We start from the raw sequence: 26803 nt of genomic DNA on the forward strand, positions 1-26803 counted from the left end.
GACTTTTTTTTTTTTTTTTTGGAGATGGAGTCTCGCTCTGTTGCCCAGGCTGGAGTGCAGTGGCCAGATCTCAGCTCACTGCAAGCTCCACCTGCCGGGTTCACGCCATTCTCCTGCCTCAGCCTCCCGAGTAGCTGGGACTACAGACGCCCGCCACCTCGCCCGGCTAGTTTTTTTTGTATTTTTTAGTAGAGACGGGGTTTCACCGTGTTAGCCAGGATGGTCTCGATCTCCTGACCTCGTGATCCGCCCATCTCGGCCTCCCTAAGTGCTGGGATTACAGGCTTGAGCCACCGCGCCCGGCCGACTTTTTTTTTTTTTAAGGCAAGGTCCCATCCTGTCTCCGAGGCTCAAGTACATTAGTGATCATGGCTCACTGCAGCCTCAACTTCCCAGGCTCAGGTGTTCCTCCCACCTCAGCCTCCTGAGTAGCTGGGACTACAGATGTCGCCCTATGGGTGGCTAATTTTTTATATTTTTAGTAGGCACAGGGTTTGGCCACGTTGCCCAGGCTGGTCTCCCAACTCCTGGTCCCAAGCCAACTGCCCACCTCAACCTCCCAAAGTGCTGGTATTACAAGCACGAACCACCACACCAGACCACAAGAATTTTTACTATTTATTTATTTATAGAAAGAGTCTCACTCTGTCGTCCAGACTAGAGTGCAGTGCCATGATCCTTGGCTCACCTCCCAGGTTCAAGCTGTTCTCTTGCCTCAGCCTCCTGAGTAGCTGGGATTACAGGCGCCTGCCACCACGCGTGACTAATTTTTGTATTTTAAGTAGAGATGGGGTTTCACCATGTTGTTGAACTCCTGACCTCAAGTGATCCGCCTGTTTCAGCCTCCAAAGTACTGGGATTACAGGTGTGAGCCACCACGCCCAACCCAGAAGAATTTTTAGAAAGCCACTTGTCTGGGGGTGGCAAAGGCCACTGTCATTGGGGGTCTGTCAGGGCATAAAAATGAGTAAGGCAAAATCAAAAGCACAACAGCTAATAGAAGGTAGATCGGTACAACTGCAGCGGAAAACTGCATACCACGACTACCCAAGCTGAATGTGTGCATGCTTTGTGACCCAGCAATGATACTCCTCGCTACATCTCCAACAGATATACATAACATATTGGTACAAGAATGTTCACAGCAGCAAGATTCATAATAGACAAACTGGAAACAATGCAAATGTCTGTACAAGGTGGAATAAATACATTGTGAGACGTTCAAGGAAAGGAATGTTACAAAGAAATGAAAGTAAATGGGCCGGATGCGGGAGGCTCACGCCTGTAATCCCAGCACTTTGGGAGGCCGAGGCAGGTGGATCACCTGAGGTCAGGAGTTTAAGACTAGCCTGGCCATGTGGTGAAACCCCGTCTCTACTAAAAATACAAAAATTAACCGGGAGTGGTGGCACACACCTGTAGTCCCAACTACTCCGGAGGGTGAGGCAGGAGAATCGCTTGAACCCAGGAGGCTGAGGTTGCAGTGAGCTGAGATTGCCCCACTGCACATCGGCCTGGGTGACAGTGAGACCCTGTCTCAAAAATAATCATAATAGGCCAGGCATGGTGACTCATGCCTGTAATCACAGCACTTTGGGAGGCCGGGGCGGGCAGATCACAAGGTCAGGACATTAAAACCATTCTGGCTAACACAGTGAAACTCCATCTCTACTAAAAATACAAAAAATTAGCCAGGCGTGGTGGCGGGCGCCTGTAGTCCCAGCTACTCAGGAGGCTGAAGCAGGAGAATGGCGTGAACCCGGGAGGTGGAGCTTGCAGTGAGCCGAGATTGCGCCACTGCACTCCAGCCTGGGCAACAGAGCAAGACTCTGTCTCAAAAAAAAAAAAAAAAAAAAGCTGAGGTTTCTCTGGTGGAAGAAAAGGTGGAGGATGTGCCATCACCACCCATGTCCCTCATTGATTCCCTCTCTGCTTTTTGAGCTGCTGAGACTCTGGGCTCCTTCTAATGCATTTTTGAAAGTCACAGGTGTCTTGAATTTACAAAGGGCAAGCTGAGCCTGAGAGAAGTGATTTGCCTAAGATCATGAAGAGAATAACCAAGTTCCACTGAGAACCAGATTCGAGGATCACCTCATCACAGGGATGTGCTTGCTATCAAGCCTGTCTCAGTGTATACATCTGTAAAATGGATAATAATACCTGCCTCTTTGTTTTATTTATTTATTATTATTATTTTAATTTTTTTTTTTTTGAGACGGAGTCTCGCTCTGTCCCCCAGGCTGCAGTGCAGTGACACAATCTTGGCTCACTGCAAGCTCCGCCTCCTGGGTTCACGCCATTCTCCTGCCTCAGCCTCACGAGTAGCTGGGACTACAGGCGCCCGCCACCACACCTGGCTAATTTTTTGTATTTTTAGTAGAGACAGAGTTTCACCGTGTTAGCCAGAATGGTCTTGATCTCCTCACCTCGTAATCCACCAGCCTCGGCCTCCCAAAGTGCTGGGATTACAGGCATAAGCCACCACTCCCAGCCCTCTTTGTTTTATTATAAGATTACCTGGCAGGGCACGGTGGCTCACACCTATAATCCCAGCACTCTGGGAGGCTGAGGCAGGTTAATCACTTGAGGTCAGGAGTTTGAGGCCAGCCTGGCCAACAGGGTGAGACCCCATCTCTACTAAAATTACAAAAATTAACTGGGTGTGGTGGTGGGCACTCATAATCCCAGCTACTCAGGAAGCTGAGGCAGGAGAATTGCTTGAACCTGGGAGGTGGAAGCTGCAATGAGCCAAGACCGTGCCACTGCACTCCAGCCTGGGCGATAAGAGCAAGACTCCGTCTCAAAAAAAAAAAGAAAGAAAATTACCTGTGGTCTCCACACATGAGCATTGAAAATGAAAAATTAATTTTTTTGCACCTGGCCTCTTAAAAAAAAAATTAGGCTGGGCGTGGTGGCTCACACCTATAATCCCAGCACTTTGGGAGGCTGAGGTGTGCAGATCACCTGAGGTCGGGAGTTCGAGACCAGCCTGACCAACATGGAGAAACCCCATCTCTACTAAAAATACAAAATTAGCCAGGCGTGCTGCACATGCCTGTAATCCTAGCTACTCGGGAGGCTTAGGCAGGAGAATCACTTGAACCCGGGAGGCAGAGGTTGCAGTGAGCCAAGATTGCACCACTGCACTCCAGCCTGGGCAACAAGAGCACAACTGCGTCTCAAAAAAAAGAGAAAGGAAAAGAGAAAACTGTAGCTAAGGCGAAGGGAAAAAAGCAAAGTCCAAACCCACGTGGTTAGTATGTTACCATTTGTGTAAAAGAGGGGTAAATAAAAACACTTTGCCAGTATACCTTTAACACAGCTATTGAAGGATTCCCAAGAAACGAATCACATGGCTGTCCCCGGGGAAAGGACTTGGTGGTCAGAGGTGAGAGGACAAGGATAGGTGGTAGAAGTGTTACTCTACCCTGCCGTGCATTTATTTTATTTTATTTTTTTGAGATGGAGTTTCCCTCATGTAGCCCAGGCTGGAGTGCAGCAGCATGTTCTTGGCTCACTGCAACCTTCTGCCTCCTGGGTTCAACCGATTCTCCTGTCTTAGCCTTGCGAGTAGCTGGAATTACAGGTGCCTGCCACCACGCCAAGCTAATTTCTGTATCTTTTTTTTTTTTTTTTTTTTGAGACGGAGTCTTGCTCTGTCGGCCAGGCTGGAGTACAGTGGCGCGATCTCAGCTCACTGCAAGCTCCACCTCCCGGGTTCGCGTCATTCTCCTGCCTCAGCCTCCCGAGTAACTGGGACTACAGGCGCCTGCCACCACGCCCAGCTAATTTTTTGTATTTTTAGTAGAGATGGGGTTTCACCATGTTAGCCAGGATAGTCTCGATCTTCTGACTTCGTGATCTGCCCCCCTTGGCCTCCCAAAGTACTGGGATTACAGGCGTGAGCCACCGTGCCCGGCCTTTTTTTTTTTTGAGTAGAGGTGGGGTTTTCCCATATTGGCCAGGCTGGTTTTGAACTCCAGACCTCAGGTGATCCACCCACCTCGGCGTACCCAAAGTGCTGGGATTACAGGTGTGAGCCACCGTGCCTAGCCTGTGCATTTTGTTTTCTTGTTTTTGCTTTTGAAATGGAGTCTCACTCTGTCACCCAGGTTAGAGTGCAGTGGAGCGATCTCAGCTCACTGCAACCTCTGCCTCCTGAGTTCAAGCAATTCTCGTGTCTCAGCCTCCCTAGTAACTGGGAATATAGGCACAAGCCACCACACCTGGCTGATTTATTGTATTTTTTGTAGAGATGGAGTTTCACTATGTTGGACAAGCTTGTCTCCAATTCTGCTCTGCATTTTGAATTTGGAGCCTTATGAACTTTTTTTTTTTTTTTTTTTTTTGAGACAGAGTCATAGGAGTGAGCTATGGCACCTGGCCCTTTGTGAACATATGACGTTAAAAATAAAACTGGCGGCCGGGCGCGGTGGCTCAAGCCTGTAATCCCAGCACTTTGGGAGGCCGAGACGGGCGGATCACGAGGTCAGGAGATCGAGACCATCCTGGCGAACACGGTGAAACCCCGTCTCTACTAAAAAATACAAAAAACTAGCCGGGCGAGGCGGCGGGCGCCTGTAGTCCCAGCTACTCGGGAGGCTGAGGCAGGAGAATGGCGTAAACCCGGGGGGCGGAGCTTGCAGTGAGCTGAGATCCGGCCACTGCACTCCAGCCTGGGCGACAGAGCCAGACTCCGTCTCAAAAAAAAAAAAAAATAAAATAAAACTGGCTGGGCATGGTGGCTCACACCTGTAATCCCAGCACTTTGGGAGGCCAAGGCGGGTGGATCATGAGGTCAGGAGGTTGAGACCATCCTGGCTAACATGGTAAAACCCCATCTCTACTGAAAATGCAAAAAATTAGCTGGGCATGGTGGCGGGCGCCTGTAGTCCCAGCTACTCAGGAGGCTGAGGCAGGAAAATGGCGTGAACCCGCGGGGGCGGAGCTTGCAGTGAGCGCCGAGATCGTGCCACTGCATTCCAGCCTGGGCAAAAAAGAGCTAGACTGCATCTCAAACAAACAAACAAACAAACAGAAAACAGCTGGGGCCAACCATAGTGGCTCAGGCCTGTAATCCCAGCACTTGGGGAGGCTGAGGTGGGCAGATTACTTGAAGTCAGGAGTTCGAGACCAACCTGGCCAACATGGCAAAACCCTATCTCTGCTAAAAAATACAAAAATTAGCCTGGCGTGGTGACAGGTACCTGTAGTCCCTGTCTCCAGTAGCTACTCTGGAGGCTAAGGTAGGAGAATCACTTGAACCTAGGAGGCAGAGGTAGCAGCGAGCTGAGATCACACCACCGTACTCCAGCCTGGGTAACAGAGCAAGATTCCATCTCAAAAAAAAAAAATTTCAAGCACCTAAGACCTCACTTTTCCTGTTTGTTTGTTTGTTTGGACTGAGTCTCCCTCTGTCGCCCAAGTTGGAGTGTAATGGTGGGATCTCGGCTTACTGCAACCTCCGCCTCCTGGATTCAAGCGATTCTCCTGCCTCAGCCTCCTGAGTAGCTGGGATTACAGGAACCCACTAGCATGCCCAGATACTTATTGTATTCTTAGTAGAGACAAGGTTTCACCATGTTGGCCAGGTTTATCTTGAACTCTTGACCTCCGGTGATCCACCGACCTCGGCCTCCCAAGTGCTGGGATTACAGGCGTGAGCCACCGTGCCTGGCCCGTTTGTTTGTTTGTTTGTTTGTTTTTTGAGACAGAGTCTGGCTCTGTTGCCTAGGCTGGAGTGCAGTGGTGCGATCTCGGCTCACTGCAAGCTCTGCCTCCCAGGTTCACGCCATTCTCCTGCCTTAGCCTCCCGAGTAGCTGGGACTACAGGTGCCCGCCACCACACCTGTATTTCTTTTTTTTTTTTTTGTATTTTTAGTAGACACAGGGTTTCACCGAGTTAGCCAGGATGGTCTTGCTCTCCTGACCTTGTGATCTGCCTGCCTTGGCCTCCCTAAGTGCTGGGATTACAGGCGCAAGCCACTGCGCCTGGCCTCGTTTGTTTTTTAATATTTTTTCTTTATTTTTAAATTGATACAGAGTCTCGGTTTATTGTCCACGCTGGAATGCAGCGGTGTGATCATAGCTTACTGCAGCCTCCACCTCCCAGGCGCTAAGTGATCCTCCCTCCTCAGCCTCCTGAGTAGCTAGGACTACAGGCATGCTCTACCAAATCAGTTAATTTTTGTATTTTTTTGTAGAGACAGGGTCTTGCTATATTTCCCACACTGGTCTCGAACTCCTAGACTCAAGTGATCCTCCTGCTTCAGCCTCCAGGGTAGCTGGACCTGGCCCACCTTTCCTTTCCTCTCCAGCTTCTAAAGTTTGAGCTTCCTGGACTCCCAGGGGCATTACTAGGCAACTATGGCAACTCTTCCTGGTTCTAGAATGGGGCTACAGGGCAGCTGGGGGCAAAGCAAAAGTCGTCCCTGCACTCCACCCAAAAGTTGACAGGCTCAGGGAGTACCAGATGTTCCATAACCCTGAGGCCAGGCTCCCTCTGGGAACCAGAAGTTTCCAAAACATTGTATTGTTTCATTATCTGTTCGCCTGTCTGCTCAGGATGGCTGTAGATAGCTACCATTTATGGAGAATCAGCTGGACCTACATGTGGCGCTGACTAAGCATTACCCTTTTGAATCCTCCCATACATCTTTATAGGATAGTATTATGCCCTTATTTTACAGTTGGGAGAATCAAACCAAATGAAGAATCAAGGCTCTGCCAGGCTCGGTGGTTCATGCCTATAATCCCAGCACTTTGGGAGGCTGAGGCGGGCGGATCACCTGAGATCAGAAGTTAGACTAGACCAGCCTGGCCAACATGGTAAAACCCTGTCTCTACTAAAAATACAAAATTGGCTGGGCATGGTGGTGCATGCCTGTAATTCCAGCTACTTGAGAGGCTGCAGCAGGAGAATCGCCGGAACCCAGGAGGTAGAGGGTGCAGTGAGCCGAAATCGCGCCACTGCACTCCACCCTGGGTTGGAAAAGCAATACCTCGTCTCAAAAATAAATAAATAATAAAGACTCAAAGACATAACTTGCCCTAAAATCAAAGGGCAAGGAGTAGAAGGGTCAAGATTCCAACACCTGTCTTTCTGGCTTCCCTGTACCAACATAGCCTTAGTGTAATGAAAACAGAGTGCTCAGGAAGGCTGACAGTGAAGCAAGGCTGGTCTCTGAGTCCCCTGGGAGACTAGCTCTGACAGGGCCCCAGGAATCTCCTAGTAGAGTTTCTCTACCATAGAGATTTGTCTTTCCTTGCCCCTCACACTGAGCTCTGGCTCCTCAGTATTCCTTAAAAAGTTTTTGGCTGGGCATGGTGGCCCACACCTGGATCCCAGCACGTTAGGAGGCTGAGACGGGCAGATTACTTGAGTCCAGGAGTTTGAGACCAGCCTGCACAACATAGTTAACTCCATGCTTAGAAATTTTTTATTTTTTTTTGAGACGGAGTCTCGATCTATCTCTCAGGCTGGAGTACAGTGGCGTGATCTCGGCTCACTGCAACCCCTGCCTCCTGGGTTCGCCCAATTCTCCTGCCTCAGCCTCCCAAGTAGCTGGGACTATAGGCATGTGCCACCACGGCCAGTTAATTTTTGTATTTTTAGTAGAGACAAGGGTGTTACCATATTGGCCAAGCTGCTCTTGAACTCCTAACCTTGTGATCCACTGGCCTTGGCCTCCCAAAGTGGTGGGATTACAGGCATGAGCCACCACGCCAGGACAAAAAATTTTTTTTTTAATTAGCTAGTGACGGCCGGGTGTTTTTAATTAGTTAACTCACACCTGTAATCCCTGCACTTTAGGAGGCTGAAGCAGGCAGATCACGAGGTCAGGAGATCAAGACCATCCCGGCTAACATGGTGAAACCCCATCTCTACTAAAAATACAAAAAAATTAGCTGGGCGAGGTGGTGGGTGCCTGTAGTCCCAGCTACTCGGGAGGCTGAGGCAGGAGAATGGCGTAAACCCGGGAGGTGCAGCTTGCAGTGAGCCGAGATTGTGCCCCTGCACTCCAGCCTGGGCGACAGAGCAAGACTCCATCTCAAAAAAAAAAGACAAAAAAAAAATTAGCTAGCGATGACCAGGTGTGGTGGCTCACGCCTATAATCCCAGCACTTTGGGAGGGTGAGGTGGGTGGATAACCTGAGGTTGGGAGTTCGAGACCAGCCTGACCAACATGAAGAAACCTTCGTTTCTACTGAAAATACAAAAATTAGCCAGGCGGCTGGCGCATGCCTGTAATCCCAGCTACTCAGGAGGCTGAGGCAGGAGAATTACTTGAACCTGGGAGGCAGAGGTTGTGGTGAGCTGAGATTGAGCCATTGCACTCCAGCCTGGGCAACAAGAGTGAAACTCCATCTCTAAAAACAAAACAAAACACAGCTGGGCATGGTAGCTCATGCCTGTAATCCCAGCACTTTGGGAGGCTGAGGCGGGCGGACCACGAGGTCAGGAGATGGAGACCATCCTTGCTAACATGGTGAAACCGCGTCTCTACTAAAAATACAAAAAAAATAGCCGGGCTTGGTGGTGGGTGCCTATAGTCCCAGCTACTCGGGAGGCTGAGTTAGGAGAATAGTGTGAACCTGGGAGGTGGAGCTTGCAGTGAGCCGAGATCGTACCACTGCACTCCAGCCTGGGTGACAGAGTGAGACTCCATCTTGGAAAAGAAAAAGAAAAATTAGCCAGTGAGGTGGCGTGTACCTGTGGTCCCAGCTATTCAGGAGGCTGAGGAGGGAGGATCCCTTGAGTCCTGGAGGCAGAAGTTGCAGTAAGCCCAGATTACACCACTGCACTCCAGACTGGGCAACAGAGTGAGACTCCTCGAGAACAAACAAAAAACAAAACAACTGTTTCTTACTGTATTTTTTAACCATTAACAAATTTTTTGACAACTTTTTGCCATTATGTATAAATAAGAACATTTTGTTATTGACAGCATTTTTTAATCCTGCCTTATTTTTGTTGGGTAAAAGTGCTATAATTTATTTAAGCCTCTAAGATGAAAATTTAAGCTGCTACTACTGTTTGATCATTATAAGCAACTCTGTGATAAAATCTGAGCAGCTAAGTCCTGACACATATACATGATTGTTTCCTTAGAGTATGTTGCTAGAACTACAATTGTTAAGTGAAAAAGTATGTAAAATAAAAAGTTTTTTTTTTTTTTTTGAAACAGAGTCTTGCTCTGTAGCCCAAGCTGGAGTGCAGTGGTGCAATCTCAGCTCACTGCAAGCTCCATCTCCCGGGTTCACGGCGTTCTCCTGCCTTAACCTCCTGAGTAGCCGGGACTACAGTTGCCCGCCACCACGCCCAACTAATTTTTTGTATTTTTAGTAGAGACGGGGTTTCACCATGTTAGCCAGGATGGTTTCCATCTCCTGACCTTGTGATCCGCCTGCCTCAGCCTCCCAAAGTGCTGGGATTACAGGCGTGAGCCACCGCGCCTGGCCAATAAAAAGGGTTTTTAACATGTTCCCAAATTGTCCAGTTGCTCTTCTGTAGGGTCTGTGTATATTTCAATATATTTCATTAAACTTGGCTTCTTTCCATTTTGGCAGGTGGAAATTTTTTTCCTTTTTTTTTTTCTCTCCAGAAGCATAGATTTAAATTGCCCTGAACAGACACTCCTGGTAGGTGGAAAATTTTATCTCACAGCAGGTATTATTAATGAGATTAAACTTTTTTTTTTTTTTTTTTTGAGACGGAGTCTCGCTCCGTCACCCAGGCTGGAGTGGGCCCGATCTCGGCTCACTGCAAGCTCCACCTCCCAGGTTCACACCATTCTCCTACCTCAGCCTCCCGAGTAGCTGGGACTACAGGCACCCACCACCAAGCCTAGCTAATTTTTTGTATTTTTAGTAGAAACAGGATTTCACCATATTAGCCAGGATGGTCTCAATCTCCTGACCGCCTGATCCGCCTGCCTTGGCCTCCCAAAGTGCTGGGATTACAGGTGTGAGCTACCACGCCTGGCATTTTTTTTTTTTTAGAGACAGGGTCTTAGGCTGCATGCAGTGGCTCATAACTATAATCCCAGCATTTTGGGAGGTTGAGGTGGGCACCTCACCTGAGGTCAGGAGTATGAGACTAGCCTGGCCAACATGGCTAAACCCCGTCTCTACTGAAACTATAAAAATTAGCCAGGCCTGGCGAATCACAAGGTCGAGAGATCGAGACCATCCTGGCCAACGTGGTGAAACCCTGTCTCTACTAAAAATACAAAAATTAGTTGGGCGAGGTGGCGCGCACCTGTAGCCCCAGCTACTTCCAGCTACTTGGGAAGCTGAGGCAGGAGAATCACTTCAACCTGGGAGGCAGAGGTTACAGTGAGTCGAGATCAGCCACTGCCCTCAGTGCCACAGCCTGGTGACAGAGCGAGATTCTGTCTTGAAAAAAAAAAATTAGCCAGGCCTGGTGCATGTGCCTGTAATCCCAACTATTTGAGAGGCTGAGGCAGGAGAATTGCTTAAACCCAGGAGGCAGAGGTTGCAGTGAACTGAGATCAAGTCACTTCACTCCAACCTGGGTGACAGAGCAAGACTCTATCGCAAAAAAAAAAAAAAAAAAAAAAAGAGAGACAGGGTCCCACTCTATTGCCCAGGCAGGAGTGCAGGATCACAGCTCCCTGTAGTCTTGATCTCCTGGGCTCAAGTGACCCTCCGACCTCAGCCTCTCTGGTAGCTGGGACAGGTGCTCCTCACTGTGCCCAGCCGAAGTTCTTCGGGTGTTTCTTGACTGATGATGCTACTGCTTTTGTAAACTGCCCATTCATGTCAATTTGCCCAATTTTTTCTTGGAGTGTTTCTTGTTTTTGAGATGGAGTTTCACTTTTGTTGCCCAGGCTGGAGTGCAAAGGTGCAGTTTTGGCTCACTGCAACCTCTGCCTCCCAGGTTCAAGTGATTCTCCTGCCTCAGCCTCCGAAGTAGCTGGGATTACAGGCATGTGCCACCACGCCTCTCTAATTTTGTATTTTTAGTAGAGACAGGGTTTCACCATATTGCTCAGGCTGGCTGGTCTCCAACTCCTGACCTCGGGTGATCCACTGCCTCGGCCTCCCAAAGTGCTGGGATTACAGGCCTGAGCCACCACACCCAGCCGCGTTTCTCTCTCTCTCTCTCTCTCTTTTTTTTTTTTTTTTGTTGTTGTTGTTTGAGACGTAGTCTCACTCTGTTGCCAGGCTGGAGTGCAGTGGCGTGATCTTGGCTCACTGCAGCCTCCTCCTCCCAGGTTCAAGCAATTCTCCTGCTTCAGCTTTCTGAATAGCTGGGACTACAGGCATGGGCCACCACACCCAGCTAATTTTTGTATTTTTAGTAGAGATGGGGTTTCACTATGTTGGCCAGGATGGTCTCGATCTCTTGACCTCGTGATCTGCCCTCCTCAGCCTCCCAAAGTGCTGGGATTATAGGTGTGAGCCACCGCGCCCGGCCCCTCTTTTTTTTTTTTTCTAAGATGGAGTTTCACTCTTGTTGCCCAGGCTGGGGTGATATGGCACAATCTCAGCTCACTGCAATCTCTGCCTCCCAGGTTCAAGCGATTCTCCTGCCTCAGCCTCCCGAGTAGCTGGGCTTACAGGCATGCACCACCACACTCGGCTATTTTTTTGTATTTTTCTTGGAGACGGGGTTTCTCCATGTTGGCTTGGCTGGTCTCAAACTCTCGACCTTAGGTGATCCGCCCACCTCAGCTTCCCAAGTGCTGGGATTACAGGCATGAGCCACCGCGCCCGGCCTACTTTTAGTATTTTTAATAGAGACAGAGTTTCACCATGTTGGCCAGGCTGGTCCCAAACTCCTGACCTCCAGTGATCCGCCCCTTGGGCTCCCAAAGTGCTGGGATTACAGGTGTGACCCACTGGTGGTGTCCAGCCTTGTTTTTTCCTTTGAGACAGAGTCTCGCTCTGTCACCCATACTGCAGTACGGTGGCAGGATCTTGGCTTATTGCAATCTCTGCCTCCTCAGTCAAAGCAATTTTCATGCCTCAGACTCCCAAGTAGCTGGGATTACAGGTGTCCACCACCACGCCCAGTCAATTTTTGTATTTTTAGGCCAGGTGCGGTGGCTCATGCCTGAAATTTCAGCACTGTGGGAGGCCGAGACAGGTGAATCACAAGGTGAGGATTTCAAGACCTGGCTGGGCAACATAGTGAAACTCTGTCTCTACTAAAAATACAAAAAATAAGGCCGGGCGCGGTGGCTCAAGCCTGTAATCCCAGCACTTTAGGAGGCCGAGATGGGCAGATCACGAGGTCAGGAGATCGGGACCATCCTAGCTAACACGGTGAAACCCCGTATCTACTAAAAAATACAAAAAGACTAGCCGGGCGAGGTGGCGGGCGCCTGTAGTCCCAGCTACTCAGGAGGCTGAGGCAGGAGAATGGCGTGAACCCGGGAGGCGGAGCTTGCAGTGAGCTGAGATCCGGCCACTGCACTCCAGTCCAGGCGACAGAGCGAGACTCCGTCTCAAAAAAAAAAAAAAAAAAAATACAAAAAATATAACCGTGCATGGTGGCACACACCTGTAGTCGCAGCTACTAAAGAGGCTGAGGCAGGAGAATCCCTTGAACCCAGGGGGCAGAGGTTGCAATGAGCCAAGTTTGCACCACTTATCTCCAGCCTAGGCAACAGAGCGAGACTCCATCTCAAACAAACAAACAAACAAATTTTTGTATTTTTAGTAGAAATGGGGTTTCACTATGTTGCCCAGGCTGGTCTTGAACTCCTGACCTCAAGTGATCCACCCACCTTGGCCTCCCAAAGTGCTGGGATTACAGGCATGATCCTCTGTGTCCAGCCTTTTTCTCTTTCTTCCTTTTTTTTGTTTTGTTTTCTCTTTGAGATGAAGTTACGCTCTTGTTGCCCAGAATGGTGTGCAATAGTGCAATGTCGGCTCACTGCAACCTACGCCTCCTAGGTTCAAGCGATTCTCCTACCTCAGCCTCCCAAGTAACTGGGATTAGAGGCATGTGTCACCACGTCTGGCTAATTTTGTATCTTTAGTACAGACAGGGTTTCTCTATGTTGGTCATGCAGGTCTTGAACTCCCGACCTCAGGTGAGCTGATCGCCTCAGCCTCCTGAAGTGCTGTGACTGCAAGCGGGAGCCACCACACTGTGCCTTCTTTTTAATTTTTTTAATTAATTTTTTTTTTTTTTGAGACAGAGTCTCACTCTGTTACCCAGGCTGGAGTGCAGTGGCGCGATCTCGGCTCACTGCAAGCTCCGCCTCCCGGGTTTACGTCATTCTCCTGCCTCAGCCTCCCATAGCTGGGACTACAGGCGCCTGCTACCAAGCCCGGCTAATTTTTTTGTATTTTTTAGTAGAGACGGGGTTTCACCGTGTTAGGCAGGATGGTCTCGATCTCCTGACCTCATGATCTGCCCGCCTCAGCCTCCCAAAGTGCTGGGATTACGGGTGTGAGCCACCGCGTCCGGCCTAATTTTTATTTTTATGGCAGATAAGTTTTTTGTTGTTGATGTTGTTTGGTTTTTTGTTTTGTTTTGGTTTTGAGACAGAGTCTCACCCTGTTACCAGGCTGGAGTGCAGTGGTGTGATCTCGCGTCACTGCAACTTCCGCCTCCCGGGTTCAAGGGATTCTCCTGCCTCAGCCTCCCGAGCAACTGGGATTACAGGCCCCTGCCACCATGCCCGGCTAATTTTTGTTTTGTCTTTTTTTGTTTGTTTGTTTGTTTTTTGAGACGGAGTCTCACTCTGTCACCCAGGCTGGAGTGCAGTGGCACCATCTCGGCTCACTGAAAGCTCCGCCTCCCTGGTTCATGCGATTCTCCTGCCTCAGCCTCCCCAGTATCTGGAAGCAGGCACACACCACCATGCCTGGCTAATTTTTTGTACTTTTAGTAGAGATGGGGTTTCACCGTGTTAGCCAGGATGGTCTCGATCTCCTGACCTCGCGATCCGCCCGCCTCAGCCTCCCAAAGTGCTGGGATTACAGGCGTGAGACACCGCGCCCGGCCAATTTTTGTATTTTTAGTAGAGATGGGTTCCACCAAATTGGCCAGGATGGTCTTGATCTCTTGTCCTCATGATCCGCCTGCCTCGGCCTCCCAAAGTGCTAGAATTATAGGTGTGAGCCACCGCGCCCAGCCTGTTCTTTTGTTTTCTGACAGACTTTTGCTGTTGTTACCCAGGCTGGAGTGCAATGGCCTGATCTTGGCTCACTGCAACCTCTAACTCCCAGGTTCAAGTGATTCTCCTGCCTCAGCCTCCCCAGTATCTGGAGGCAGGCACCACCACCCCTGGCTAATTTTATATTTTTAGTAGAGACAGGGTTTTGCCATGTTGGCCAGGCTGGTCTCAAACTCCTCACCTCAGGTGATCCACCCGCTTCAGCCTCCCGAAGTGCTGTGATTACAGGCATGAGCCACTGCATCCGGCCATATGGCAGGTTAGTTGTTATACACTCCTTAGAAGATTTTGACCTCCATATACACTGTCCTGGTAAGTAATTTATTTCTGTGTATTCAAGGCACTTGATCTTTCCTTTTTTGCTTTGTTTTGTTTTGTTTTTAGACAGAGTCTCACTCTGTTTTCCATGGGTACAGTGGCATGATCTCAGCTCACTGCAACTTCCACCTCCTGGGATCAAGTGATTCTCATGCCTCAGCCTCCCGAGTAGCTGGGATTACAGGCGCATGCCACCATGCCCTGCTAATTTTTGTATTTTTAGTAGAGATGGGATTTCGCCATGTTGGCCAGGCTGGTCTCAAACTCCTGACCTTATGATCCGCCCATCTCAGCCTCCCAAAATGCTAGGATTACAGATGTGAGCCACCGCGCCCAGCCTTTTTTTTTTTTTTTTTTTTTTTTCCAAATGGTCTCACTCTGTTACCCAGGCTGGGGCTGGAGTGCAATGGCACAATAATCATGACTTAACAACCAAATGCAGTGGCTCATGCTATGGTGGGCGGATCACAAGGTCAGGAGATGGAGACCATCCTGGCCAAAATTGTGAAACCTGTCTCTACTAAAAATGCAAAAATGAGCTGGGCATTGTGGCCAGACACAGTGGCTCACGCCTGTAATCCCAGCACTTTGGGAGGCTGAGGTGAGCAGATTACAAGGTCAAGAGATCGAGACCATCCTGGCCAACATGGTGAAACCACCTCTCTATTACAAATACAAAAATTGGCTGGGCATGGTTGTGCACACCTGTAGCCCCATCTACTCGGGAGGCTGAGGCAGGAGAATCTCTTGAACCCAGAAGGCGGAGGTTGCAGTGAACCAAGATTGCGCCACTGCACTCCAGCCTGGCAACAGTGAGACTCCCTCTTAAAAAAAAAAAAAAAAGAAAGAAAGAAAAAAAAAAAAATTAGCTGTGCGTGGTGGCGAATGCCTGTAATCCCAGTAACTCGGGAAACTGAGGCAGGAGAATCGCTTGAATTAGGGAGGCGGAGGTTGCAGTGAGCTGAGATGGAGCCATTGCACTCCAGCCTGGCGTCAGAGCGAGGCTCTGTCTCAAAAAAAAAAAAAAAAAAATAGAGGATGAGGCAGGCGGATCACAAGGTCAGGAGTTCAAGACCAGCCTGGCCAACATAATGAAACTCTGTCTCTTCTAAAAATACAAAAATTAGCCGGGTGTGGTGTCACGTGCCTGTAGTCCCAGCTACTCAGGAGGCTGAGGCAGGAGAATCACTTGAACCCGGGAGGCATAAGTTGCAGCAAGCTGAGATCACGCCACTGCACACCATCCCAGGCGACAGTGTGAGACTCCATCTCAATAAAAAATAAAAATAAATAATCACAGTTTACTGCAGCCTCAACCTCCTAGGGCTCAGGTTATCCTCCCACCTTAGCCTAGTAGCTGGCAATAAAGGCACATGTCACCACTCCTAGTTAATTTTTTTTTTTTTTTTCCGAGATGGAGTTTTGCTCTGTTGTCCAGGCTGGAGTGCAATGGCGCGATCTCAGCTCACTGCAACCTCTGCCTCCCGGGTTCAAGCAATTCTCCTGCCTCAACCTCCCGTGTAGCTGGGATTGCAGGTGCCTGCCACCACACCTGGCTAATTTTTGTATTTTTCATAGAGATGGGGTTTCATGGTGTTGGCCAGGCTGGTCTCAAATTCCTGACTTCATGATCCACCCTCCTCTGCCTCCCAAAATGCTGGGATTACAGGAGTGAGTCACTGCGCCTGGCTTAATTTTTGGTTTTCTTTTTTTTTTTTTTTTTTTGAGACGGAGTCTCGCTCTGGCCCAGGCTAGAGTGCAGTGGCCAGATCTCAGCTCACTGCAAGCTCCGCCTCCCAGGTTTACACCATTCTCCTGCCTCAGCCTCCTGAGTAGCTGGGACTATAGGCGCCCGCCACCTCGCCCGGCTAGTTTTTTGTATTTTTTAGTAGAGACGGGGTTTCACCGTGTTAGCTAGGATGGTCTCGATCTCCTGACCTCGTGATCTGCCCATCTCGGCCTCCCAAAGTACTGAGATTACAGGCTTGAGCCACCGCGCCCGGCCTAATTTTTGATTTTTGTAGCAACAGGGTTTTGCCATTTTGCGCAGGCTGGTCTTGAACTTCTGGGCTCAAGTGATCTATCCACCTTAGCTCCCAAAAGTGCTGGGATTATAACAGGCATGAGTCATCATGCCAGCCCTTATCTTGTTTTTTTTTTTTTTCCCTGAGATGGAGTCTTGCTCTGTCGCCCAGGCTGGAATGCAGTAGTGCAATCTCAGGTCACTGTAACCTCCGCCTCCTGGGTTCAAGTGATTCTCCTGCCTCAGCCTCTGGAGTAGCTGGGATTATAGTCACTCACCACACCCAGCTAATTTTTGTGTTTTTTTATAGAGATGGGGTTTCATCATGTTGGTCAGGCTAGTCTTGAACTCTTGACCTCAAGTGATCCGCCCACCTTAGCCTCCCAAAGTGCTGGGATTACAGGCGTGGGCCACCACGCCTGGCATTGCCTTCATTTTTAGCATTCCAGTTTATAAACAACCTGAATTAATTTTGTAGTATGACGTGTGGATGTATTTTGGCTTTTTTTTTTTTTTTTTTTTCTGAGACAGGATCTCACTCTATCACCAAGGCTGGAGTGCAGTGGCACAATCTTGGTTCACTACAACCTCCACCTCCCAGGTTCAAGTGATTCTTATGCCTCAGCCTCCCAAATAGATGGAATTGCAGGCGCCCGCCACCACGCCCACGCCCAGCTAACTTTTGTATTTTTAGTAGAGATGGGTTTTCTCCATGTTGGCCAGGCAGGTCTCGAACTGCTGACCTCAAGTGATCTGCCCACCTTAGGCTCCCAAAGTTATTTTTCCAAATTATTTGTCAATTGTTCCAACACATTTTTTTCTTTTTTCTATTTTTGAGATGGAGTCTTGCTCTGTCTCCCAGGCTGGAGTGCAGTGGCAACATCAAGGCTCACTGCAACCTCCGCCTCCTGGGTTCAAGCGATTCTCCTGCCTCAGCCTCCTGAGTAGCTGGGATTACAGGCACGCACCACCATGCCTGGCTAAGTTTTGTATTTTTAGTAGAGATAGGGTTTCACCATGTTGGTCAGGCTGGTCTCGAACTCCTGACCTCATGATCCACCTGCCTCGACCTCCCAAAGTGCTGGAATTACAGGCGTGAGCCACCGGGCCCAGCCTTTTTTTTTTTTTTTTTTTGACACAGAGTCTCACTCTGTAGCCCAGGCTGGAGTGTAGTGGTTCAATCTTGGCTCACTGCAACCTCTGCCTCCCGAGTTCAAGCGATTTTCCTGCCTTAGCCTCCTAAGTAGGTGGGATTATGGGCTTGTGCCACCATGCCTGGCTAATTTTTGTATTTTTAGTAGAGACAGGGTTTCACCATATTGGTCAGGCTGGTCTTGAACTCCTGACCTCTGGTGATCCACCTGCCTCAGCCTCCTAATGTACTGGGATTACAGGCGGGAACCACTGCTCCTGGCCCCAATACATTTGTTTTATTTAATACATGTTAAGTACTTTTTAAGAGAAAGCCCTAGTTTAAGGTCATGATAAATATAACGGTGAGCTAACATGACCCATCTCTGGCTGAGTAATTTTGAAATTCACAGATTTGGCCGGGCTGGCATGGTGGCTCACGCCTGTATTCCCAGCACTTTGGGAAGCCGAGGAGGGCGGTCAGGAGTTTGAGACCAGCCTGACCAACATGGTGAAATCCCGTCTCTACTAAAAATTCAAAAATTAGCTGGTCATGGTGGCGGACGCCTGTAATCCCAGCTACTCAGGAGGCTGAGGCAGGATAATTGTTTAAACCCAGGAGGCAGAGGTTGCAGTGAAGCCAGATTGCACCAATGCAGTCCAGACTGGGTGACAGAGAGAGAGTCTATCTCCAAAAAAAAAAAAAAAGAAGAAAAAAAAAAAAGAATTTCACAGTTATAAGTTTACCCAAATAACTGTTTTTTTTTTTTTTTTTTTTTTTGTTGTTTGTTTTTTTTGAGGCGGAGTCTCGCTCTGTCGCCCAGGCTGGAGTGCAGTGGCGCGATCTCGGCTCACTGCAAGCTCCGCCTCCCGGGTTTACGCCATTCTCCTGCCTCAGCCTCCCGAGTAGCTGGGACTACAGGCGCCGCCACCTCGCCCGGCTAATTTTTTTTTGTATTTTTAGTAGAGATGGGGTTTCACTGTGTTAGCCAGGATGGCCTCGATCTCCTGACCTCGTGATCCGCCCGTCTTGGCCTCCCAAAGTGCTGGGATTACAGGCTTGAGCCACCGCGCCCGGCCCCAAATAACTGTTTATGTGTTATATTTTTCTTGTTTTAATTTTTATTTTTGTTAAAAAAAGAGATGGGATCTTGCTATATTGCCCAGGCTGGTCTCAAACTCCTGAGCTCAAGTGATCCTCCACCCTTGGCCTTCCAAAGTGCTGGGATTACAGGTGTGAGCCACCTCACCTGGCTAATGTTTTTCCAACAGAATTGGTGCTGCATGTATAATGTTGAAAAACGAAATACTGATGGGGTGCGGTGGCTCACGCCTGTAATCCCAGCACATTGGGAGGCTGAGGTGGGTGGATCACCTGAGGTCAGGAGTTCGTGACCAGCCTGGCCAACATGGTGAAACCCCCGTCTCTACTAATAATACAAAAATTAGTTGGGCATGGTGGCAGGTGCCTGTAAAGTGAGCTACTTGGGAGGCTGAGACTGGAGAATTGCTTTAACCCACGAGGCGGAGGTTGAAGTGAGCCAGGATCGCGACATTTCACCTCAGCATGGGCGACAGAGCAAGACTCTGTCTATAGAAAAGAAAAATGAAATACTGGAATTGACATATTTAGAACAATTGCCTACACAGAACCATATTCATTCTTTTAAACAATACTTACAGAGGGTCTAATATATGTGAGGCAGCAGTGATTGTAATCAGTGCTTTGAGTAAAATACACAAAATAAGGTAATACCTCCCTAATGAGTTGGCTTTTGAACGGAGACATCAAGGGCTTGGAGGAGGCATTGTGACCATCAGGGGAAGAATATGCTAAACAGGCTGGGCCTGGTGGCTCATGCCTGTAATCCCAGAACTTTGGAAGTCTGATCACCTGAGGTCAGGAGTTCAAGACAAACCTGGCCAACACGGTGAAATCCTGTTTCTACTAAAAATACAAGAAAAAATTAGCCAGGCGCGGTGACAGGCACCTATAATGCCAGCTATTCAGGAGGCTGAGGCAGGAGAATCGCTTGTACCGGGGAGGTGGAGGTTGCAGTAAGCCAAGACCACACCATCGCACTCCAGCCTGGGCAAGAAGAGCAAAACTCAAAAAAAAAAAAAAAAAAAAAAGGGCTGGGTGCAGTAGCTCACACTTGTAATTCCAGGTTTTTGAAAGGCCGAGGCAGATTAATCACTTGAGCCCAGAAGTTCAAGACAGCCTTGGCCACATGGCGAAACCCAGTCTCTACAAAAAACACAAAAAATTAACTGGGCATAGTGGCGTGTACCTGTAGTCCCAGCTACTAGGGAGGCTGAGCTGGGAGATCGCTTGAACACTGGATGTTGAGGCTGCAGTGTGCCATGATGGTGCCACTGCATTCTAGCTGGGGCGACAGAGTGAGACCCTGTCTCAGAAAAAAAAAAAAAAAAAACTGTAATAGATATGAACAAAACTTTATTGGACTACAGAAAATGGAACAAATACATCTACTTCCAGGTTAAAAGGAGCCCAAACCCCATCTCATTCTAGCACACCGTACTCCACTGTCCTGGCAGCAGCAGGTATGGCCATCTGCGGGCGTGCTTGGCCTCAAAAACGTCCCCAGCCAGCCTGTGTCTTTGTCACTCCATGGAGCTCACACCCACTTTTCTTCCTTCCTCTCCTTCCCTAGTCCCTGCAGTAGATCAGACAGTCCTGTTTGGGGTACAGGAAACAAAGCAGGAGGGGTTTGAGGTCCCTACACTGCAGCAGAAGAAGAGGAAGGAGTGGGGCCTGACTTGACCATAAAGGATGTAAGGGCCACGTTGTTCCAGTGTAATGTCAAGGAGGGGGCGGCCATTGTTCGTCCCAGCTTAGGGCTCCCCCTCTGGTTTCCTATTTGTAGTTACTAGAATTTTTAAAAAAATAAATAAATAAATAAATAATCCACTGGCAGAAATCAGAGAGGTTTAATCTGGATCATTAAGAATGAATTGTGGGCCGGGCGCGGTGGCTCAAGCCTGTAATCCCAGCACTTTGGGAGGCCGAGACGGGCGGATTACGAGGTCAGGAGATCGAGACCATCCCAATATGGGCTAACATGGTGAAACCCCGTCTCCACTAAAAAATACAAAAAACTAGCCGGGCGAGGTGGCGGGCGCCTGTAGTCCCAGCTACTCGGGAGGCTGAGGCAGGAGAATGGCGTGAACCCGGGAGGCAGAGCTTGCAGTGAGCTGAGATCTGGCCACTGCACTCCAGCCTAGGCGACAGAGCGAGACTCCGTCTCAAAAAAAAAAAAAAAAGAAAACAAAAACAAAAAAGAATGAATTGGGGCCAGGCGTGGTGGCTCACGCCTGTAATCCCAGCACTTTGGGAGGCTGAGGTGGGCGGATCACGAGGTCAGGAGATCCAGACCATCCTGGCTAACTTGGTGAAACCCTGTCTCTACTAAAAATACAAAAAAATTAGCCTGGAGTGTTGGTGGGCGCCTGTAGTCCCAGCTACTCAGGAAGCTGAGGCAGGAGAATGGCGCGAACCCGGGAGGTGGAGCTTGCCATCAGCTGAGATGGCGCCACTGCACTCCAGCCTGGGTGACAGAGTGAGACTCTGTCTCAAAATAAATAAATAAATAAATAAATAAATAAATAAATAAATAAATGAAGAATGAATTGGCCAGGATTGGTGGCTCATGCCTGTAATCCCAGCACTTTGGAGGCTGAGGTGGGCGGATCACCTGAGGTCAGGAGTTTGAGACCAGCCTGGCCAATATGGTGAAGCCCCAACTCTACAAAAAATACAAAATTAGCCAGATATGGTGGCCAATGCCTGTGATCCTGGCTACTTGGGAGGCTGAGGCAGGAGAATCTCTTGAGCCCAGGAGGGGGAGGTTGCAGTGAGCTAAGATTGTGCCATTGAACTCTGGCCTGGGCGACAAGAGCAAAACTCTGTCTCAAAAATAATAATAATAATAATAATGAATTGGTGGGCCAGGCGTGGTGGATCACGCCTGTAATCCCAGCTCTTTGGGAGGCTGAGGCAAGTGGATCACCTGAGGTCAGGAGTTTGAGACCAGCCTGGCCAAACTCCATCTCTACTAAATATACAAAAATTAGCCAGGTGTTGGCCGGACGCGGTGGCTCAAGCCTGTAATCCCAGCACTTTGGGAGGCCGAGACGGGCGGATCACGAGGTCAGGAGATCGAGACCATCCTGGCTAACACAGTGAAACCCCGTCTCTACTGAAAAATACAAAAAACTAGCCGGGCGAGGTGGCGGGCGCCTATAGTCCCAGCTACTCAGGAGGCTGAGGCAGGAGAATGGCGTGAACCCAGGAGGCGGAGCTTGCAGTGAGCTGAGATCTGGCCACTGCACTCCAGCCTGGGCAAGAGAGCCAGACTCCGCCTCAAAAAAAAAAAAAAAATTAGCCAGGTGTGGTGGCCCACGCCTGTAGTCCCAGTTACTCAGGAGACTGAGACACGAGAATTGCTTGAACCTGTGAGGCAGAGACTCCGTCTCAAAAGAAAAAAAAAAGGCTGGGTGCGGTGGCTCACGCCTGTAGTCCCAGCACTTTGGGAGGCCAAGAGAGGTGGATCACCCGAGGTCAGGAGTTCGAGACCAGCCTGGCTAACATGGTGAAACCCCGTCTCTACTAAAATTACAAAAATTAGTGTGATGGTAGTTGTCTGTAATCCCAGCTACTCGGTAGACTGACACAGGAATCGCTTGAACCTAGGAGGTGAAGGTTGCAGTGAGCCAATATTGCGCCACTGCACTCCAGCCTGGGGGATAGAGTGAGACTGCCTGCAAAAAAAAAAAAAAAAAAAATTAGCCATGAATGGTAATGGGTGCCTGTAATCCCAGCTACTCGGGAGGCTGAGGCAGGGAGAATTGCTTGAACCTGGGAAGTAGGTTGCAGTGAGCCAAGATTGCACCATTGCACTCCAGCCTGGGCAACAAGAGCAAAACTCCATTTCAAACAAAACAAAACAAAACAAAACACCCAAGATTGTAACACTTGTGTTTTGGAACTATGAATATCCTGCTGCTTTACGTCTGGTATCCATCTGTAGGGCACACCAGCCTCCCAACATACAGCTCATGGGCAGATGGCACTTTCATTATGGCTACCATTGATTGAGCCCCCTTCAGATTTCAGGCTCTTTTTTTTTTTTTTTTTTTTGGGACAGTCCTTTTTTTTCTCCCCCCAAGACAGAGTCTCGCTCTGTCACCCAGGCTGGAGTGCAGTGGCACAATCTCAGCTCACTGCATCCTCCGCCTCCTGGATTCACGTGATTGTACTGCCTCAGCCTCCAAAGTAGCTGGGACTACAGGTACATGAAACCATGCCCAGCTACTTTTTTGTATGTTTAGTAGAGATGGGGTTTCATCGTGTTAGCCAGGGTGGTCTCGATCTTCTGACCTCATGATCCACCCGCCTCAGCCTCCCAAAGTGTTGGGATTACAGGCGTGAGCCACCGAGCCTGGCAATTTTTGTATTTTTGTGGAGAAGGGGTTTCACCATGTTGGCCAGGCTGGCCTCCAACTCCTGACTTTGTGATCTGCCCGCTTCAGCCTCCCAAATTGCTAGGATTACAGGTGTGAGCCACTGTGCCGGGCCGGCCTCTTTTCAATCAAATATTCAGTCTGTCTAAGAAGAGAATCTTCCATTTCAGACTTAATAAAAGACAGTCAATGCCTGACAGAGCTGGAAGACAAGCATTCTAGGCACAGGAAACTGCGGCGCAGAGATGGACAGGAAGGGCATAAGGTCATATGGCAGACTGCACAGAAGAGCCAAGGTTTGAAACCCCAATGCCAGACCCCTGATTTCAATTCACGATTTTTTCTTTTTTTTTTTTTTTGAGACGTAGTCTTGCTCTGTTGCCCAGACTGAAGTTCAATGGCACGATCTTGGCTCACTGCAACCTCTGCCTACCAGGTCCAAGCGATTCTCCTGCCTCAGCCTCCCTAGTAGCTGGGATTACAGGCACTCACCACCATGCCCGGCTAATTTTTGTATTTTTAGTAGAGATGGGGGTTTCACCATGTTGGCCAGGTTGGTCTCGAACTCCTGACCTCAGATGATCCGCCTACCTCGGCCTCCCAAAGTGCTGGGATTCCAGGTGTGAGCCACGGAGCCCAGACAGCTTTTTTTCAGACATTCATCCCCTGAGGATGAAGTAAGTGTGATTGTTATTAGGACCTGCTGCATGGGAGCCTCCGAAGTAGCTGGGACTACAGGTGCCTGACACCACGCCTGGCTAATTTTTAGTTTGTCTTTTTTTGAGATGGAGTTTCACTCTTGTCGCCCAAGGTGGAGTGCAATGGTTCGATCTCGGCTCACTCCAACCTCCACTTCCCGGGTTCAAGCGATTCTCCTGCCTCAGACTCCCGAGTAGCTGAGATTACAGGCATCCGCTATTTCACCCGTCTAATTTCTGTATTTTTGTAGAGATAGGGTTTCACCGTGTTGGCCAGGCTCGTCTTGAACTCCTGACCTCAGGTGATCTGCCCAACTCGGCCTCCCAAATTGTTGGGATTACAGGCGTGAGCCACCATGCCAGGCTTTTTTGTTTCTTTTTGAGATGGAGTCTCGCTCTGTTACCCAGACTGGAGTGCAGTGGGGTAGCGATTCTCCTGCCTCGGCTTCTGGAGTAGATGGGATTACAGGCATGCACCACCACGTCTGGCTAATTTTTGTGTTTTTAGTAGAGACGGGGTTTCACTATGTTCGTCAGGCTGATCTGGAACTCCTGACCTCCGGTGACCCACCTGCCTTGGCCTCCCAAATTGCTGGGATTACAGGCGTAAGCCACCGTACCCGGCTTAAATTGATTTTGTCTTAAGAGACGAGGTGTCCCGATGTTGCCCAGGCTGATCTCAAACTCCTAGGTGTGAGCCACCACACCTGACCTTAATCAGTTTTTAAAAGTCCCTTTGTCGGCCGGGAGCAGTGGCTCACGCCTGTAATCCCAGCACTTTGGGAGGCCAAGGCAGGCGGATCACGAGGTCAGGAGGTCGAGACCATCCTGGCTAACATGGTGAAACCCCGTCTCTACTAAAAAATACAAAAAAAGGCCGGGCGCGGTAGCTCAAGCCTGTAATCCCAGCACTTTGGGAGGCCGAGACGGGTGGATCACGAGGTCAGGAGATCGAGACCATCCTGGCTGACATGGTGAAACCCCGTCTCTACTAAAAATAAATACAAAAAACTAGCCGGGCGAGATGGCGAGTGCCTGTAGTCCCAGCTCTTTGGGAGGCTGAGGCAGGAGAATGGCGTAAACCCAGGAGGCGGAGCTTGCAGTGAGCTGAGATCCGGCCACTGCACTCCAGCCTGGGCGACAGAGCGAGACTCCATCTCAAACAAAACAAAACAAAACAAAACAAAAAATACAAAAAAAAAAAAAATTAGCCGGGTGGGGTGGCGGGCGCCTGTAGTCCCAGCTACTCGGGAGGCTGAGGCAGGAGAATGGTGTGAACCCAGGAGGCGCAGCTTACAGTGAGCCGAGATCGTGCCACTGCACTCCAGCCTGGGCCACAGAGCCAGACTCCGTCTCAAAAAAAAGAAAACAAAAAACAAAAAACAAAAAAAGGCCGGACGTGGTGGCTCATGCCTGTAATCCCAGCACTTTAGGAGGCTGAGGCAGGCAGATCACGAGGTCAGGAGATCAAGACCATCCTGGCCAACACGGTGAAACTCCATCTCTACTAAAAATACAAAAAATTGGCCAGGCGTGGTGGGGGGTGCCTGTAGTCCCAGCTACTCAGGAGGCTGAGGCGGGAGAATGGCGTGAACCCGGGAAGCGGAGCTTGCAGTGAGCCGAGATCGCGCCACTGCACTTGAGCCTGGGCGACATAGCGAGACTCTGTCTCAAAAAAAAAAAAAAAAGAGTCAGGCATGGTGGCTCACGCCTGTAATCCCAGCACTTTGGGAGGCAGAGGCAGGTAGATCATGAGGTCGAGTTCAAGACCAGCCTGGCCAACATGGTGAAACCCCGTCTCTACTAAGAATACAAAAATTAGCTGGGCATGTTGTGTGTGCCTGTAATCCCAGCTACTCAGGAGGCTGAGGCAGGAGAATTGCTTGAACCCAGGGGGCAGAGGTTGCAGTGAGCTGAGATCGGGTCACTGCACTCCAGCCTGGGCGACAGAGTAAGACTACATCTAAAACAAAAAAAAAGTCCCTTTGTCTTCAGTCCACCTTTGAGGAGGGGCCTTTCTAACTGGTGGTAAACTGAGGCCTGAGGGGTGGGCTGGAGGCAGAGGCCATGAGGTGGAGCGAGGGTGGGAACAGGGAGGGAATCTTGGACCCTGAAGGGATTGAATTGTGTTTTCAAATATCATCTGCTTTGGCCTGGGGAGTGGCTTAGCCTGTATTCCCAGCACTTTGGGAGGCAGAAGTGAGCATTTCACTTGAACTCAGGAGTTTGAGACCAGCCTGGGCAACATGGGGAGACCACCCCCCAGTCTCTACAAAAACACAAAAATTAGCTGGGGATGGTAGTGCACGCCTGTAGTCCCAGCTGCTTAGGAGGCTGAGGTGGGAGGATGGCCTGAGCCCGGAGAGGTTGAGGCTGCAGTGAGCCATGATCATACCACTACTCCAGCCTGGGTGACAGAGCCAGACCCTGTCTCAAAAAAAAAAAAAAAATTTAGGCCAGGTGAGGTGGCTCACCTGAGGTCAGGAGTTTCAAAGCAGCATGGCCAACATTGGCCAGGGGCTGTGGTGGGTGCCTGTAATCCCAGCTACTCGAGAGGCTGAGGCAGGAAAATCACGTAAGTCTGGGAGGCAGAGGTTGTAGTGAGCCAAGACAGTGCCACTGCATGCCAGCCTGGACGACAAAGCAAGACTCTGTCGCAAAAAAAAACACAGGCTGGGCGCAGTGGCTCAGGCCTGTAATCCCAGCACTTTGGCAGGCCAAGGCGGGCAGATCATTTCAGGTCAGGAGTTCCAGACTGGCTTGGCCAACATGGTGACCCTTCTGTATTAAAAATACCAAAATTGGCCGGGCGCGGTGGCTCAAGCCTGTAATCCCAGCACTTTGGGAGGCCGAGATGGGCGGATCACGAGGTCAGGAGATCGAGACCATCCTGGCTAACACGGTGAAACCCCGTCTCTACTAAGAAATACAAAAAATAGCCGGGCGAGGTGGCAGCGCCTGTAGTCCCAGCTACTCGGGAGGCTGAGGCC

General features: G+C 49.6%; 2 protein-coding genes across 2 annotated transcripts in view; one reads left to right on the forward strand and one right to left on the reverse strand.

Annotated features, from left to right (window-relative positions):
- SET (SET nuclear proto-oncogene) overlaps nt 1–6586 on the reverse strand; it is a 19475-nt gene extending 12889 nt beyond the window's left edge. Inside the window, exon 1 of the mRNA XM_025360538.1 lies at nt 6470–6586. Within this exon, the coding sequence (XP_025216323.1) occupies nt 6470–6586 (117 nt within the window). The remainder of the gene's footprint in view (nt 1–6469) is intronic.
- Nucleotides 6587–22642: 16056 nt separating this feature from the next.
- The window catches only part of WDR34 (WD repeat domain 34), a 31450-nt gene continuing 27289 nt past the window's right edge, over nt 22643–26803 (forward strand). The window contains exon 1 of the mRNA XM_025360539.1: nt 22643–22678. Coding sequence (XP_025216324.1) covers nt 22643–22678 — 36 coding nt within the window. The remainder of the gene's footprint in view (nt 22679–26803) is intronic.

Source organism: Theropithecus gelada, chromosome 15 (assembly GCF_003255815.1).
Source record: "Theropithecus gelada isolate Dixy chromosome 15, Tgel_1.0, whole genome shotgun sequence".
NCBI lineage: Eukaryota > Metazoa > Chordata > Mammalia > Primates > Cercopithecidae > Theropithecus > Theropithecus gelada.